The sequence below is a fragment of the Papaver somniferum genome, chromosome 3 (assembly GCF_003573695.1).
Source record: "Papaver somniferum cultivar HN1 chromosome 3, ASM357369v1, whole genome shotgun sequence".
In the NCBI taxonomy this organism is placed as follows: Eukaryota; Viridiplantae; Streptophyta; class Magnoliopsida; order Ranunculales; family Papaveraceae; genus Papaver; species Papaver somniferum.
This window is the reverse complement of record NC_039360.1, coordinates 65,641,535-65,658,120: the sequence shown is the minus strand read 5'-3', so window position 1 is coordinate 65,658,120 and position 16,586 is coordinate 65,641,535. Positions and strand designations below refer to the sequence as shown.

The 16,586-nt window shown below is 37.3% G+C and overlaps 2 protein-coding genes across 3 annotated transcripts; both read left to right on the top strand.

Moving 5' to 3' along the window:
- Positions 1 to 2,613: 2,613 nt before the first annotated feature.
- Positions 2,614 to 5,586, top strand: LOC113361326. 2 transcript variants are annotated; one of them, XM_026604599.1, is made up of 6 exons: positions 2,614 to 3,280; positions 3,381 to 3,474; positions 3,598 to 3,717; positions 3,818 to 3,890; positions 4,909 to 4,959; positions 5,070 to 5,586. In XM_026604599.1, the coding sequence occupies exons 3-6, from the start codon at positions 3,680 to 3,682 to the stop codon at positions 5,271 to 5,273; spliced, it is 366 nt and encodes a 121-aa protein (XP_026460384.1). In that variant the 5' UTR covers positions 2,614 to 3,280; positions 3,381 to 3,474; positions 3,598 to 3,679; the 3' UTR covers positions 5,274 to 5,586. The 2 variants fall into 2 exon arrangements, with proteins under 2 accessions (XP_026460384.1, XP_026460385.1); XM_026604600.1 differs by having other exon boundaries at positions 4,909 to 5,586.
- Positions 5,587 to 6,857: 1,271 nt separating this feature from the next.
- On the top strand, positions 6,858 to 8,657 carry LOC113361325 (putative disease resistance protein RGA4). The gene has a single exon (XM_026604598.1). It carries the CDS (start codon positions 7,082 to 7,084, stop codon positions 8,423 to 8,425), a length of 1,344 nt encoding a protein of 447 aa, XP_026460383.1. The 5' UTR covers positions 6,858 to 7,081; the 3' UTR covers positions 8,426 to 8,657.
- Positions 8,658 to 16,586: the final 7,929 nt, after the last annotated feature.

Below are 16,586 nucleotides of genomic sequence, written 5' to 3'. Positions count from 1 at the left end.
AAAGAAAGAAGCGGACGGTGACTTAGCCATAATGTTGAAGGATGTCTCTGCATTGGACCCTGTAACAAGAAAGTACTTCGAACTTCGAAAGATGGAAATACTACAACGCAAAAGAAACCAATCTTAAAGCATTACCGGATTAGTTGAAGCTTAATATTTATCATTAATAAAAAAACTAGTGAATTTTAGTGAATTTTAATATTTATATGATAAATATTACATTAGTAAGCAACGTTACAACATATTTTCGAATGAAGAAATACGATACAACATATTTCCATCCCAACTTAATAATTATCTCTAAAATTTGACCATATGTGTTCGATTAAATCTTGACGCAAGCGAAAATGTGTTTCTTTATTGTGTATAGCATGACGCCGATGTGCATCTCTCATTCTGGAAAGTTCCTCAGTACCTACCCTCGATATATTCACCGGTGCCGACCTGTTACGTGAGTCATATTCATGTGGCCAATCGCCGGGAAGACGCTCATCCTCCACTATCATATTATGTAAAATAATAACCATTTTCATTATATAGGCAAGCACATCCGGGTTCCACATTCGTGCAGGTTGTTTGACAATGGCAAATTGTTGTTGCAGTACACCAAATCCACGCTCTACATCTTTCCGTGCACCCTCTTGCATCGATGAAAATTTATATTTTTCCGGTGTATCTGGTTGTTTAATGGCCATCACAATAGTAGCAATCTGTGGATAAATGCCATCACCGAGATAATATCCCATATCATTACATTACCCAAAGTGGAGGCTAAAAAGTACCCAAACAGATATTGCAGATTGAAAGTGACAAAGTTAGAAACGTCATCTGTAGGAGTATGCATCTAATTCATTAAACAAAGTTTGCGCTTAATATGTAGGAGTATGCGATGGCGTTTGCCTTGGTGGGATAAACGTCATTCTCGGAAGGGGGTTAATAGACGACATTGTTGATGCTTGACTCACTGGAGTCCACACCGCTGGTGGGATAGTTTCAGAAAAACTGCCGAATCCAATAGGAGGACGCAGTGTTTGTTGCATACGGGATTGCATCTGATCCTCCAGGTATTTGTTACGAGATACAAGTCCTCGTATTACTTCATCTTTTGCCTTTAAAAATATCATCCTGTCTTCCGTTTCATATAATATAAACTCGCGAAACGCACGATTAAAATCGGCATGTTCTTGAACCAGATTATAAGCTTCAGGCTGTCGATTTAAAAAAAATTAACTAAGAAATGAGATTACCATATATTTTAATATAATGACGGGATGTACTTACTATGATAATTGTTGTGGTGGTGGAATAGGTACATGCTGAGCAGGTCGTTGAATAAGGTGTTTAACACGGTTACCGTCAATCCCATGTAGTTCAACTACCCAATCGACTTTGGTCACGAATTGATGGAAGTTAGTTACATGTCGCCAATATCGAAGATACATATTATATGAAACAGCTTTCACAAACATATTTGCATCTACCCATCCATCTTCTTTCACAAGTTTTGATTTCTCATGACTGACCTCGCCAATTTTAAATGGTGGATTTCTAGGAATTCCAAAAGTAGGATGATTTTGCCTCCAAGATCGTTCTCCTAGGTACCACATATTCTGTAAAATTACCAGTAATCAGAGAAAATAAGTTCTTCAACTTAGGATAAAATGATAACTTTGAAGTAATAATGTTCATATAAAAACAAAGTACTAATTCGGAAGTAGAACCAATAACTCGTGTTGTGTTCATATAGGTCAGACACAAGGTCAGACACTTATGTATGACCTCTCTACTTCCTACTTATATAGGTCTTCTATAATATAGAACCATATAACTGACCTTGCCAATCCAAGTAAATATAACCCTTTTGTTTGAAATCTCCAAATCATTGCGACCAACATCAGAGTCAAGAACACAAATGGCGGATTCCCACGGTTTCCATGTCATGATGTCTGCAGTCAACTGATTAAGCGCATTCCTACAGTGAACAATATCAATAGTCTTTTTCTTTGCTTTCCACCGGGAAGTTCTTGGCCATTTTTCTTCACTAGTTGGGTCGCACGGTCTACATATGCCCAACATACAAGTCTATTTGGTTGTGGAAAAAAAATTGATAGGAAATTTTCAGTATTATCGATTATCGATTTCAAACATAAACGTGTAACATTTTCTAAATTACTAGTACAAGTTAAGTAGCTTTCTATTATTGTATCTGTTTGTGTTAAATTATTTTAGCTTCGCCTCCCTTGTGGAAAAATCCTGGCTCCGTCACTGACCGTTAGCATTGAGTTTCTCATCGTTGTATCCATCTTCTGGATTTGGCTTATAAACATACAAGTTTTTCGTCACTTCCCTTTCTTCTCCAAAAAATCTAACTTTTTTTTCCCCAAAAATTATCATCAACACAAACTTTGTAACTTAATTATCTTAGTCACTAATCATTTAAATTAAATACACTAATATAGAAAGGGTAAATTTGTCATTACCAAAAATATTTGGTTAAGGGGTTATTGGATTTACTATTTCCAACCCGTTTTTGTCTTTGTTTAGTATGCCCTGAAATTTTGTTATATGCTCTGTAACAGGGTTCCTTGTATTATCGACCTTTAAGAGGTAAAAAAATGATCCCCAGATTGATGTAGAATCTGAAGCTATGAATTTAGGTCAACAGAGAGTGCAAGAGATAAAACCTTTCAGAAAATCAAATCAAACAATACAATCGAAAAAATCTGAGAACAACCCATCAAAATTAAGAGAAATGGCAACCAACTTTAGTGAGAAAATAGCAAACTTTGGCAAGAGAAGCTGCTGCTGTATCCATCCTTGCAGGGGAGGAAGGCTTCCTTGCATCCGGCTCCCTTAAAAATGGGAGGGCTTTTTCCCCTCTGGGGAAAAATAATTGAAACTTATAACCAGTGAACCTCCCTCCACTCCATACCCCATTCTATAAAACCTGCATATCCCCTCCCTCAATCAACCCCCAATTTCTTGTTACAAATAGAAATCCTTCTCAACAATCAGAACCCTACTTCTCTTTTCTTCTTCTTTCCCCAGAAATCTTAGTCGAATACATACATTCATAGATAATTTTGAGGTCGAATTAGACTTGGGTTCTTAGTTTCTTGCATACTTCTGAGTTCTTATCAGAGAAAACGACATTGTAATTCATTTCTTGCACACTTTCTGAGAGAATTAGAGATAAAGATTATAGAGAATGACAACCATTCGAGAGCTTCGCTGTAGTGATCTTCTTGAAATAACCCATATGACGATGGGTCAGGGTAATGTAAGAATTTCTCCTTTTCTTGAATCTTTTTATGTTAATTTCAAATCAATGAATGAATGAATTTCAAACTGATCATAGATTTGTGTTGTTGTTGTTGTAGACGGGACCTTTGAGAGATTTTATGTCCATCATGATGAAATTCCCTGAGTACTCTCTTGTTTGTGTATCTCCTGGCAATCGAATTACTGGTTTCAGTAAGTAATTCTTAATTTGGGTTCTTGATGCATCAAACTTTACTCGGTTCTTGATTATTGTGATGAGTTGGGTCTGAGTATCAGCATTTTTGTATTTTGTATTTTTTTTTTGTTTTTTTGTAGTTGCTGGATGTAATACAGGAAAAGGTGTTGATAGGCATTGTGAGATAAATGAGTTCGTTTCCGTGACACAGACATCATTCGAATGTTACTCAAGGCAGTTGAGGAGAGAGCTGAGAAGAAGTGAGTTTTATCTGCTGGCGTACATGTTTATGTTTCTTATAGAGGCTTGTTTTTGTTTCTAGTTTAGGATCATCTGATGGAATGAATTGTTTTGAAACAGTCGTCGCAAGGTATTTTATGTGGAAGTAGATGTGCTCTCCGAAAACCAAAAATACGTCGAATTGCACAAACAAGTAAGCGCCTCATAACTTTGATCAATTTCTGTGTGTTCCGGTACTACTTTTATGTGAACCTTCTATTGTTGGAGTTTGAGAACAGTACTAAACAATTTTCCCATATAACAAGACTGCGCTAATGCTGTAGATTGGCATCTAGGTAAATAATAACTGGAGCCTAGATTAGGCGATAGCTTGTTACTGACTGGCATTCCTATCTGAATGTACCACTAAGGAGTGCCGAAACCTGCATCTAGTTACATGAGTTGACAAAATTGGCTCAAGCTCGCACTATCTAGGATAGTGTACAATATTTACTCTTAATCAAATTTTACAGAACGATATTTTTTTCATTCCTTGAATGTTGAATCAGTGAGGCTGTGAGTCACTGACTATTGCTTACACATATGCTTAAACAGTAAGCATCTCATAAGTTCGATCAATTTCTGTGTGTTCTGATGCTACTTTTATGCAGACCTTCTATTGTTCGAGTTTGAATATGGTAATAAGCCTTTTCCCCATATAACAAGATGCGATAACTTGTTAGTGACTGGCGGCATTTCTTTGAATGTGCCAATAACTAAGGAGCGCCCTTACCTGCATCTAGTTACATGAGTTGCCAAAATTGGCTCTAACCCACACTATCTAAGACAGTTTAGAATATGTATACTTCATCAAAGTTTACAGAACCATATTTTTCATTTCTTGAACATTGAATCAGCAATACTACGAGTCACTTACTATATGATTTATGCATATGCGTAAACAGTAAGGAGCCCCCTTACCTGCATCTAGTTACATGAGTTGGCAAAATTGGCTCAAGCCCACACTATCTAGTACATTGTACAATATGTACTCTTAATCAGATTTTACTGAACGGTATTTTTTCATTTCTTGAATGTTAGTGTACAATATGTACTCTTAATCAGATTTTACGGAACGATAGTTTTTTCATTTCTTGAATGTTGAATCAATGATGCTATGAGTCACTGACTATTGCTGATCCATATGCTAAACCTTACCATTTTTTTCTCAGATGGGTTATACTTGCCATAAGGAGTATTTTGATATTATTGAGGGAGAGATGGTAAATAAGACAAGTCAGTCTCCTTTCATAACCTGAAAATCAAATTAGACAGTATTTGTCCGTTATGTTTTCATAAATCCGAAACTGTTCATCTTTCTTTTCCCATACAGTACTCAGGAAATATTTGTCAGGTGGAGACTTGCATCTCGAAACAGAATTGCAGCAGCAACATGACAAGTCTGGTGCAGCAGAAGCTACAACAATCGGTGGCATCTAAAACTGGACTCTTGGAGCCTTCTTGTGCTAGTCATTCCAATGAGATTTGTGTCAATAATACGCATACACGTTTAATTAGTGACAGTGGTACACAATAAACACGATAAATAATATGTCTTGGTGATATCTAGGTCTTACATTGTATAGATTCATCCCGTACTTCCGTTATAGAGTTATTGCAGAAGATGCAGTGATAAGTAGTCTGGTGCCATATCTAGAGTAACTGCTGGTTTTAAGTGAATCTATCTTCTTCATCTTGTGCTGATGGTTATAGATTTGCTGAGGTTAATTTAGAAGTACATTGCTTGATAACTCAGCAGTGGCATACGGGCCTAATAAATCTTGGCTGTTAATGTGTTCATTTTTCTGTAAATACTTGCCAGTACCAGTAATGTTTATATTTTTCTGCAACATGAAATTTCTAAATTCTGCTTCCTTGAAGAAAAACTGGTGATTTTGGTCAACTTATATGCCACATTGCCTGAAACACGTAGTATCATGTTTGCTTAACTAGTAATTTTGCCAGGTTCTCTGCCATTGAAATAGTTGTATTGATGAAGGGCATCACTGTTAGTTGCCTGCAAAATAAGACATCAATGTCACGTGGATTATGTTTGAACTTCCACGGATAGTTAAAGTATCTGAAATTGGATCAAAGTTCAGGTTTTAGTAATAAGAATTTGATCTCTTATGCTGATGTTCCCTATGATCATCTGCCAATTGGGGCCTTCTACAACTTTCAGGCTACCCATATGATAGTCTTTCATTCGCTTAAAAGCCTCAAGCTGACTGTGTTCTTATCTTATCTACAGGAAGTAAATAAAAAGGAGAAAACTAAAACAAGCTAAAAAAAAAATACTACCTGAAACTATTATCATCAACTTGGCCAATGTAAATTCGTAAAACAAATTCACCCAACGTGCTCCCATGTTATTTTGTCGGCAGGATCTGGGATCCAAATGCACCATTATCGACTTATTAATCCGATTAGCTTGATGGTAGGAGACGACCAGGGCCTGTTGGGCGTGGATCTAGAGCTTGGGGGTGTATATAATAATAATCGAGCAGAACGCTCATTAATCGACAGATTTTGACTTGAAAGAAAAAGTAGTATAGTGGACATTTTGTAATCTCATTAATTAACTTTTGTATAGGTTTTCAATTCGAGGATCCATCCACACTCTTATTATCACACTATCTTATATATTGGACGTTATTTTTGTAAATAAAAACAAACCATAACGGATTTGACTATAATATTTTGAGAATATGTTCCAGTTACTAAGATCAACATGCCTATAAAAAATGAGCTCATTCCGAAATATAAAACCTCACCATCTACCGGTCTTAATTTCGATGGCCAGAAATCCGCAGATTGTCAACTGCTCATTTTCAAAGTAGTAGATGATGGTGTTATACGTCTCGGAATACGTTTATTTTCGATAAAAAAGTAGAGCTATGTAATAGTAATATATCCCCAAAGTATTGGTTTAATTCACAAAATGACGTCCAATGTGTGAGATAGTGTGATAATAAAAGTGCGAGGGGATCTCTCGTGCAATTAATTTATTAACTTTGTACTTAACCAAATATTCGAATTGGATTATTATATTTGGAATTAAGTTCTACAAATAGATACATACCACACACAAACTCTGATAACACATTCCTTCATACACTATTCAAATCTTCTGCATTTTTTCTCTCCTTGCTATTGCATATTAATCATATAGCAAATCCAATCTCAAACTTGCAGCACTCTTGTGCATTTCTCTTCTCTACTTTTGTTTCTTTTTTATGCTTACTTAGTACTTTTGGATAAAATCTTAACCTGCTTGTTCCTCCAAAAAAAAAAAAAAAAAGTCGATCTCAATCTCTAAATCTGTTCAAGTAACATCCATTTATAATGGCGCTCGAGGGTATTCTTATTGCCGGTACATCTGAAATGTTGAAAAAGCTGATTACTATAGTTTGCAGTGAGAGTAGTCTGGCTTGGGGTGTCGGGGATGAACTGAAAAGGCTTAAACAAGCATTGGAGGTTATTGCGGCTGTAACATCCGATGCAGAGAGGAAGCAGATGAACGATGCTGCGGTTTTACTTTGGTTAAGAAGGCTCAAGCAAGTTTCTTACGATGCTGATGACGTTCTTGATGAAATTTCTTACGAAGCTATGCGTCATTCTGATAATAAGGACAACAAGGTAAAAGTTTTCTTTTCATCCTCCAATCAAGTTGCCTTCGGCTTAAAGATAGCTCATAAAATCAAAGACATCAATACACAATTTAAGAAAATTGCATCTGATATGAAAATATTTCAGTTTCAAACCTCTAGTAGTAATAGTGATCGTTACGAGCAGCAAGAGCGGCTAACTAGTTCATTCTTTGGAGATGTTTCAAAAATTGTAGGAAGAAAAAAAGATAAATCAAAGATTATAAGGATGTTAACAACGATGAGCATATCGCAGTCAACTTCTTTGCAATCATCTTCTGCAAATTCTAACATACATGAAAAAGCCTCTGTCATATCCATAGTGGGTATGGGCGGACTTGGCAAAACAACTTTAGCTCAATCAATCTACAAAGACAACTCGGTAGAAAACTACTTCGAAAAAAATTTGTGGGTATGCATTTCTGATGATATTGAGCTGTTTAAAATTTTAAAAAACATTATGGAGTCTGCAACTAAGTCTGAATGCGAAGACTTCTCGAATCCGGAAGTATTAGTAGAAAAAGTTAGAGAACAATTGGAAGGAAAAAAATATTTGCTAGTTTTAGATGACTTGTGGAATAAAGATCCAATGGAATGGAATAAACTCAAGAGTGTCCTAGATTTCGGCTCTGTAGGCAGCAAGATTATAGTCACTACAGGCAGTCAAGAAGTTGCATCGGTGGTGCAAGGTTTATTTTCTCCTTACAATCTAAATGTATTATCTGAAGCAGAATGTTGGTCGATTATGAAGAATAAAGCTTTTTCTCCGGGTGGAGCATCTGAGACTCCAAATATGAAAATTATAGGTGAGGAGATAGCAAAAAAATGTGGAGGTTTGCCGCTTGCCGCAAACTTTTTTGGTTGTCTTATGCACTCACTGAACGATGAGAGGCATTGGTTGTCATTCAGAGACAACGAAAGCCTAGAAACACTAGGAAACCATAGTGGGGGAATCATACCAATATTGAGATTAAGTTACGATACTTTACCATCCCATTTAAAACAATGTTTCTCATACTGTTGTTTATTTCCGAAATGTTAAGGATAGAGTCTCATCTGCTGAAGACTCTCAATCAAAACAGCTGGCTGACCGTGTATAAAGGAACGACCGAGTATTATGCATCTGCTTTTAGATTAGTCTTACGGTTCTTTAGCTAGAATTAAAATAGCATATGTTGCTTTTGAATCGGTTGAACAGTTGTAACAACCATTGTACTTTCATATAAATAACAAGTCGACTCCACAGTTCTAAGTGTGGAAGTCATTCACCAAAACTCATATCCTAACTTGGTATCAGCCTTGATCCAAGCTACGCTTCCAAACCACTTCAAAAAAAAAAAAAACTCATCAAATGTCGACCACAACTTAGCTGAGAAACGTACAGATCCATCATCTGGTAACTCTTAAGCTAACAGAAAACAATTACCCACTGTGGAAAACACAGTTTAAACCAATTCTGAAGGGCCATGGATTAACTGGCTTTATTGATGGTACAAAAACTATCCCTCCTAGAACACTACCAGATTCTGATGCTGAAAATCCAGAATTCATTGCATATGAAGAACAAGACTCTCTTTTGGTTGGATGGCTGAACTCAACTCTTACTCCAGAATGTCTTGGGGTTGTGCGTGATCTTAATACATCTAAGGAGGTATGGGATGCATTGGAGGCAGAATATGCTCCAAAGACAAAGTTTCACCAGATGAATCTCAAAAAGCAGCTGCACAACTTAAGCAAAGGTAACAAATCTTTAAGAGTCTTTTTAAATGAGGCTAAAGAACTATTTGCACAGCTTGCAGCATCCGGATATACAGTCAGTGATGATGAAAAGAAACAATCCATCAGCAATGGGTTGAACCAAGCTTATGATTCGATTGTCTCCACCTTAAGCACAATGGAGAACCTGAGCATGGATATGTTTTACTCACATCTTCTCAACTTTGATATGCGCATCACACGTCAACTTGAGGAAATACAACAACCAACTGCACATATTGCTGCTTCATCTACATCAGGTCGAAAAACACCCCAACACAACAACCACAATCATAATCAAAGACCTTTTCATTATCAACAAATTCAGTCACAACCTCGTTTTCAGTCTGCTATGCAAAGCAACAACACTGCTGAGAAGTGTCAAATCTGTAAGAAGAAAGGTCACCTAGGTGACAAATGCTGGTTCCGTTACAAACCAAGCACCAATAAACCTAAACCTCAAGCTGCGTATATTGAATTTCCTGAAGCATCATATGGCAACCAATGGGTAACTGATTTTGGTGCTACCAATCATCTCACAGCAGATATGAACAACTTAACAGTCCCTCATGAATATACAGGCACAGAACAAGTGTATGTGGGTAATGGTAATTCACTAAACATCACACATACTGGTAATGCATCTTTCACACATAACTCAAGAGTATTCTGCTTGAATAACATTTTTCATGTACCCAATATAAAGACAAACTTGTTATCAGTTTCTCAATTCTGCAAAGATAATTGGTGTGGTTAGAAAACACACAAAAACTCTTGCAAGTATACAAGGCCAAGTTTTAGTATAGAAAGTAAGCAAGGGATCATTCCACAGGGACTTGGGGTGTATTGAAGTTTCCTAGACTAAAGTTATCTAAACAAGTAACTAAGTGGCAGTGAGACAGTGACAGTGGAAGTTAAACAAAGGCAGTGAGCCTAAGGCATTGAACTAAAGAACCAAAGAAACAAAGAAAAACTTAACCAAAACAGAACATGGGAAAGAAATTGTGGATGGGAATGAAGTGTATGGAGATGGATGAGAATTCCCTTCACCTAGCTAGTTCACCTAGGTTAAGTTTTTGTCATATGGCTAGTTAACTAACCTTACAGCCTTAGCTAACCCCTAGTATTGGCTGTCTGTTTAAGGCACAGGCAATCACAGGTCAACTAGGCAGTGGATTACTAACTAATGTAGCTGATTAACCCCTTAGAGCCACCACTGACCCCTAGCATTAGTGGTCTTCTTACAGCACCACTAATCACAAGTCAGTTGGGCTTTTAGGAATCTAACTAGCCTAAGCTATTTTGAGTTCAACAAAAACTATCCTAATGGCTAACCATCATGGTTCAGTTGTCTTCTCACCCTAGTGGTGAATTAGAACATGTTGCAGTTAGGAGTCTTCATGGTTGTCAAGCATTAAGACTCAAAATAAGAGCATGTGAGTTAAACAGGGGAATTACAGGATCATGTGTAGAAACAATACAAACATATTAATTAACACAAACATAACATGAACAATACATTCACATGATGAAACTGATATTTAATTGAAGAAACTAACATTTAAACAAAACCTAAGAACCAAACAGTGAAGCATAAATTGAAATTGGAAAACAAAGAAATCTAAAACTAAACCTAATTGACACACTAGCTAGTCCAGGTATGCCCCAATTTCACACCCAACACCTTCTATTTATAGTTTCACACGTCTAACCCTAGAATCCCCAAAATATCAGAATTAGGGTTTCAAAGAAATCAAAATTCAATCATACCTACTTTCTGAAAACACTCAATAACGTCGACCCATTCTTCTATTGTGTCTTCTGTGTCTTCCCATGCCTTCAATTTCTCTCTAGGCTTACCTAATTCACCAATTTCTCACGCCTAGGGTTTCAAGAAAGAAACGTGAGGGATTGATGGAATAAGTAGCTAGAAGGAAGGGATAAGTGATGGTGATGTTCGGTGGAGTTGGTGGTTTGGTGGTGGCAGAGTAGGTGGTGGCGGACATGGTGGAAGTACGGCGGTTGCAGGTGAAGGAGAAGGTGGTACGGTGGAGTTGGTGGGAATGAAAGAGAAGAAGGAAAGAAAATGTTAGGGTTTCTTTTGTTTTTGGCTTATATATCCTAGGGTTATTTCGGTGTGAGGCGGGTTCATCGAACTTTGATGTATAGCGAGGAGATGCGTTGGATGTGAAGATGGTAGGTGGATCCAACGGTGGTATGGGGGCATGTATTGAGAGACCGTTAGATGCATAATACATCTAAACCAATGTCTCAGATTAGAACTAGGTGTTTTGGTGTGAAGTATGACCTTCCAGCTTGATGTACCGGCGTTGAAGCGACCATTGGATGCATCTGTGGGTTGATCTGACGGCTAAGAGGGGAAACAGGCTTGGGTTGGAGATTGGGCTTGGGATAATTCTGAACCCATGTCTTCTTTAAGAACAAATTCTTCCTTCTTGAGCCCATTTCTAGCCTTTTGGTCTTGTGCGCAACATTCTTCGCGGCATCCTTGTGTGATTCCTTTTGGCTTCCACCACTTTTCTGCTCTATTCCTCTCCGCAAGTCATCCAGACTTTATTTATTACCTAAAAATGCAAAATTAAGTAAGAAAAATATTTATTCTTGAAAACAATGAAAATACAGAATATGGGATAAAATGTAGAATTAATGTACAAAAGATGAGTTAATTGCCAACAAAAAGGGATAAAAATATACAATATTTGGCACTCATCAAATACCCCCAAACCTGAATTTTACTTGTCCTCAAGTAAAACAAAACTAAGGAAATCCTAACTATACCACTGTCGCTGGTCTCTCGAATGCATTTAGCGTATGCACTAAGCCTTTTAAACCACTAAGTGTCCCTAGTGGACGAGTTGAAGTCTCGTGAAGGTTTGCTTAGAACGTACCTACAAAGTTCTAGGTCAAAATATAAGCTCAGATTTCATCAAATGTGACATGTGCAAAACAGTTTAAGCTCACAGCAAAATGGAGATGTCAATCTAGCTATCAAAGGCACAATCCTAGCACTGATACACAAAAAAAGACATGTGATAAGAGTGTAAAGTGTATCTACACATGTGTAAAGAAAGATCTGAAGTTATGACTACTAATCACCAAGAGATAGTTTCTCAGGCTAAGAACCAAGGTCAAAATCTAGCTAGCTGTCCGGACTTTACGAGAATTGTGAATGAGTTGGAGGTATTTCACAATTACTCGCGTTGTACATCAATGGCATACACCCTCCTTGCTTATTACAATGTAACAACAAAATGACTCTTTACATGACTCTTATTTACATTGACTACTCTCTTTTATTTTTGGAACAAGAGAGTATGGAATTGATAAATACTTGATTTTTTTGTATTTTTCTGATATTTTTTTTTTTTTTTTGAATATATATCGTTTTTTTTTTTTTTTTTTTTTTTTTTTTTGAACAGAAACACTTTTGATACATATACAAAAGGAAACAAAAGATTACATGACACTTTGCAAGAGGTAGCCCTTTTTGATGCACCCAGTTAAATTCGATGGTTGTCTTTCTTAATGTAACCTCCACCTTCTATCCCAACCAACCAAAGAACAAGCTAGTCAAGTTTCGTTCAGTATTCTAAAGTGATTGGCAATCGTACTTCCTATCAAACACCTTGAAGATCGAGGCCATACATGTATTGGTAGATCGTGCGCGTGCAAATTTCTTATCACTATGTGAATTGTGCTAGAATCAGGGTGCCTAAATATCTAGACTAAGACTCCTAAAAATTACATATTTGCACAAGAGTCAACATTTCAAGGTAAATGAGCTCCATTTTTATGTTTTTTTATCATTTTTTAATTTTTTATTTTCATTTTTTCATTTTTTTCAAAAAGAAGGAGTTCTTGTTTTCAATTATGGCATATTATCAAAGTATCTACTTTTCACCCCCAAACCTAAACTAAACATTGTCCTCAATGTTTCAAAATATGAACAAAATTAAATACAACATATGAAGAGGATCATGTTGAGTAGAGAAAAAGGAAAGAATACCCGATTTCGGCGAAAGCAAGATTAGAACTCCGTTATTCAAGGAAAAAAAATCCAACATATTTCAGCCGAGATCATATTGGATTAGCAAAATATATACAAAAGGAACAAAAAGGGTTTTAAGAAATTTTATCTACTGGATTATATACAAAAATTCACCATACACTAACAATCTAAAGAGTTGAGGATCAACCCAAAAGACAAAGTGTAGAGGTTTCAACAGCTTCACACAATAATAATATGATAGGCATGCAAGTGAAGCTGTGAAACAAAATGAGCTACCCCCAAACCTGGATTTTTCAACGGATAAAATTTTGGAAACAAAATCTCGCAGTTTTGGGGGTTCATCATGTACAAGGTCTAACTCGAAATGAACTTTGCTATGGACGGGCAAACATGCAATTTCCAACTGTGGTTCCTCAAAGATATTATATTTAAATGCAAAATGGTCCAAGAGGACTTGGGAAGCACACAGTTCCAAACCTAGATTAGGCATTCTCAGAAAAATTGGTTTTACAATATTGGTACAAACCAAATCTAGGTTGGGTGGAAGGCCATCAGATTGTGACTCATGTAGGAGAATAGGTACGTCATTATCAATCAAATCAAAATCTCCTAAATCATCTACACATGTCACATCATGCTCACAATCATCAATCAAATTAGCAAGTTCACACTCAGAATCATCAACATCATCAACATATTTGTCCTCATGCATCGGCAATTCAATGGAAACATCACAATGTGACCTAGGTAGAGAATCAGACACATCACTTATATTTTCATGCATAATAACATTAGTGTCTACAGAAGATTCAACTATTCCTATGTCATGCTCATCTTCACAGAATAATTGTACGAATCCCATGTCAATATCAAAATCATATGAATTACAATGAGTATTAGAAAAAACAACATTCATGAAGGTCGAGGGCGAGAAGCCATATGTTATTGAACCAACAGGTTCCACAATATTTTCATGTTCTTCTAACATCATCATAATCATCATCATGGTAGCATGCATATTGGTCCTCATTAAAAGTGGTGGTGTCATTAGTCGATTCATGTTCCTCTAAATTAGGTTCATATTCAACATCATTTACATGAATGGGACTAGACACTTCATTAGGGACAACATACATTTCCTCATGAATTTCCTCCTTTTGTAGGTGAAGCAAAATCTGATCTAAATATGCCTGAATTCGTGATGTAGATCTATCGAAGTTTTGCTCACTGAGTTGAAAGCTTCTGTGGTGGAGTCTAAATTCATGGGAGTACAAAATTCTTCATGTTCAAATTGTGGTGATTGGTACATGTGTGCATGGTCATTAGGGTTTATAAAAGATTGATCGCAACCCTCAAAGGATTGATTATGGTCCCAATGACTACCATTCTCACAATTTATGGGCATTTCATACCTTGGATTTTCTCTAGATTGCCTAAAATTATGCAAAATATGACAATTCTCAACAGGGTGGTCTAAACTACCACATGCGGGACATGCATAGATTTCAGGTTGCCTAAGAAAATTAGATGTGACAGATTCCTCATGTGATTGCATTTCTAAAGCTGCGATTCGAGCTTCTAATTGATCCACAAGAGATGATTGTGTGAGTGAGGTATTAGCAAAATGTTCATTTTCACGTTGTGGCGAATGATGCATGTGTGAATAGTCATTAGGGTTCATGTATTGAGGCTCGGGACTTTGAAAATGTCCATAATAATTCCTATGACTATTGACATCATGGTCTATGGGAGGTTCATAACGTGAAGTATGTCCACACGCAAGTTCTCTAAGGGATTTGTTGTATTCCCCAACTGTAGACCAAGATCTAGACATGATTGGGCTCAAAAGCTAAGTAACTATGTTACAAAGCCCAAAATTTGGTTTTTAATGGGTTTGGATTTTTGGGAAAAATTTGGTTTTTATGGGAATGAAAAACATTTGGTTTTTGATGGGAAACATTTGGTTTTTATGGGGATAAGCCCACTGTTTTGGTTGTGCTTTGGTGAGGCAATGGGTTTGGGGAACTGTTGTGAAACAGAGCCCAACTTTCGGCCTAGAGTTTGGGTACACGGCCCACTAACGACTTCAGCAAGCCCAGAAACTAATGAAGCCCAGCTGAGTTGGTAGGTTCAGTTAACCTTGTTTAGGTTGTTTGTTGGGTTTTTGAAACCCAAAATTTTGATAGGGACAATCCCACAGTTAATGCTCAAATACAAACCCAAAAGTTAACTTAAATTACAAGCCCAACAAAAAAATGGAAAAAATTATTACAAGCCCACAAATTAAAAATGGAAGCCCACATGTTGGGTTCTCTTAATGGGTTTAGGCTTACTTGCTTAAGCACAGCCCAGCTGCTCAGTTTGGTTGCAAAAGCCCAGTTGGGCCTTGGATCATCCTAAGCTTTGGCTTCAATACTTAAGGCCCAGTTGGGCTTGGTTCAAATCAGTTCACTTCACAAGCCCAGTTGGGCTTTATCTTACACCAGCTGCAGCAGCTTCAGCAGGGACTCAGCAGCAGCAGCAGGGATCAGCAACAGCAGCAGTCTTGGCAAGCAAGTCTCAGGAGGGGCAGTTCAGCAGCAACTCAGGGGCAGCCTCAGCAGCAAGAGGCTCTCAGGCACAGCAGCAGCTTCTCCAGCACTTGCCTTGCCTTGGCAGCAGCAGTAGCAGACAGCAAGGAAGAAAAGCAGCAACAGGAAGCAGCAGCAGCAGCAACACCTGTTGGCTCAAAAAGAGAAGTAAGTTTCTTGCTAGAAGCTAAGAAATTCAGCTGCACTACACAGCAGCTACTAAAACAGCAAGTTACACTAAAATGCAAGAATGCAATGCATGATGAGTATGCTAGAATGAAACAATATGCAAAAGAGTATGCAATGATGCAAATGAACTAACATGCAAAAACAGCCCAGAAAAAATTCAACACAACACAACCAAGTCCCCGGCAGCGGCGCCAAAAACTTGGTGTGGTTAGAAAACACACAAAAACTCTTGCAAGTATACAAGGCCAAGTTTTAGTATAGAAAGTAAGCAAGGGATCATTCCACAGGGACTTGGGGTGTATTGAAGTTTCCTAGACTAAAGTTATCTAAACGTAACTAAGTGGCAGTGAGACAGTGACAGTGGAAGTTAAACAAAGGCAGTGAGCCTAAGGCAGTGAACTAAAGAACCAAAGAAACAAAGAAAAACTTAACCAAAACAGAACATGGGAAAGAAATTGTGGATGGGAATGAAGTGTATGGAGATGGATGAGAATTCCCTTCACCTAGCTAGTTCACCTAGGTTAAGTTTTTGTCATATGGCTAGTTAACTAACCTTACAGCCTTAGCTAACCCCTAGTATTGGCTGTCTGTTTAAGGCACAGGCAATCACAGGTCAACTAGGCAGTGGATTACTAACTAATGTAGCTGATTAACCCCTT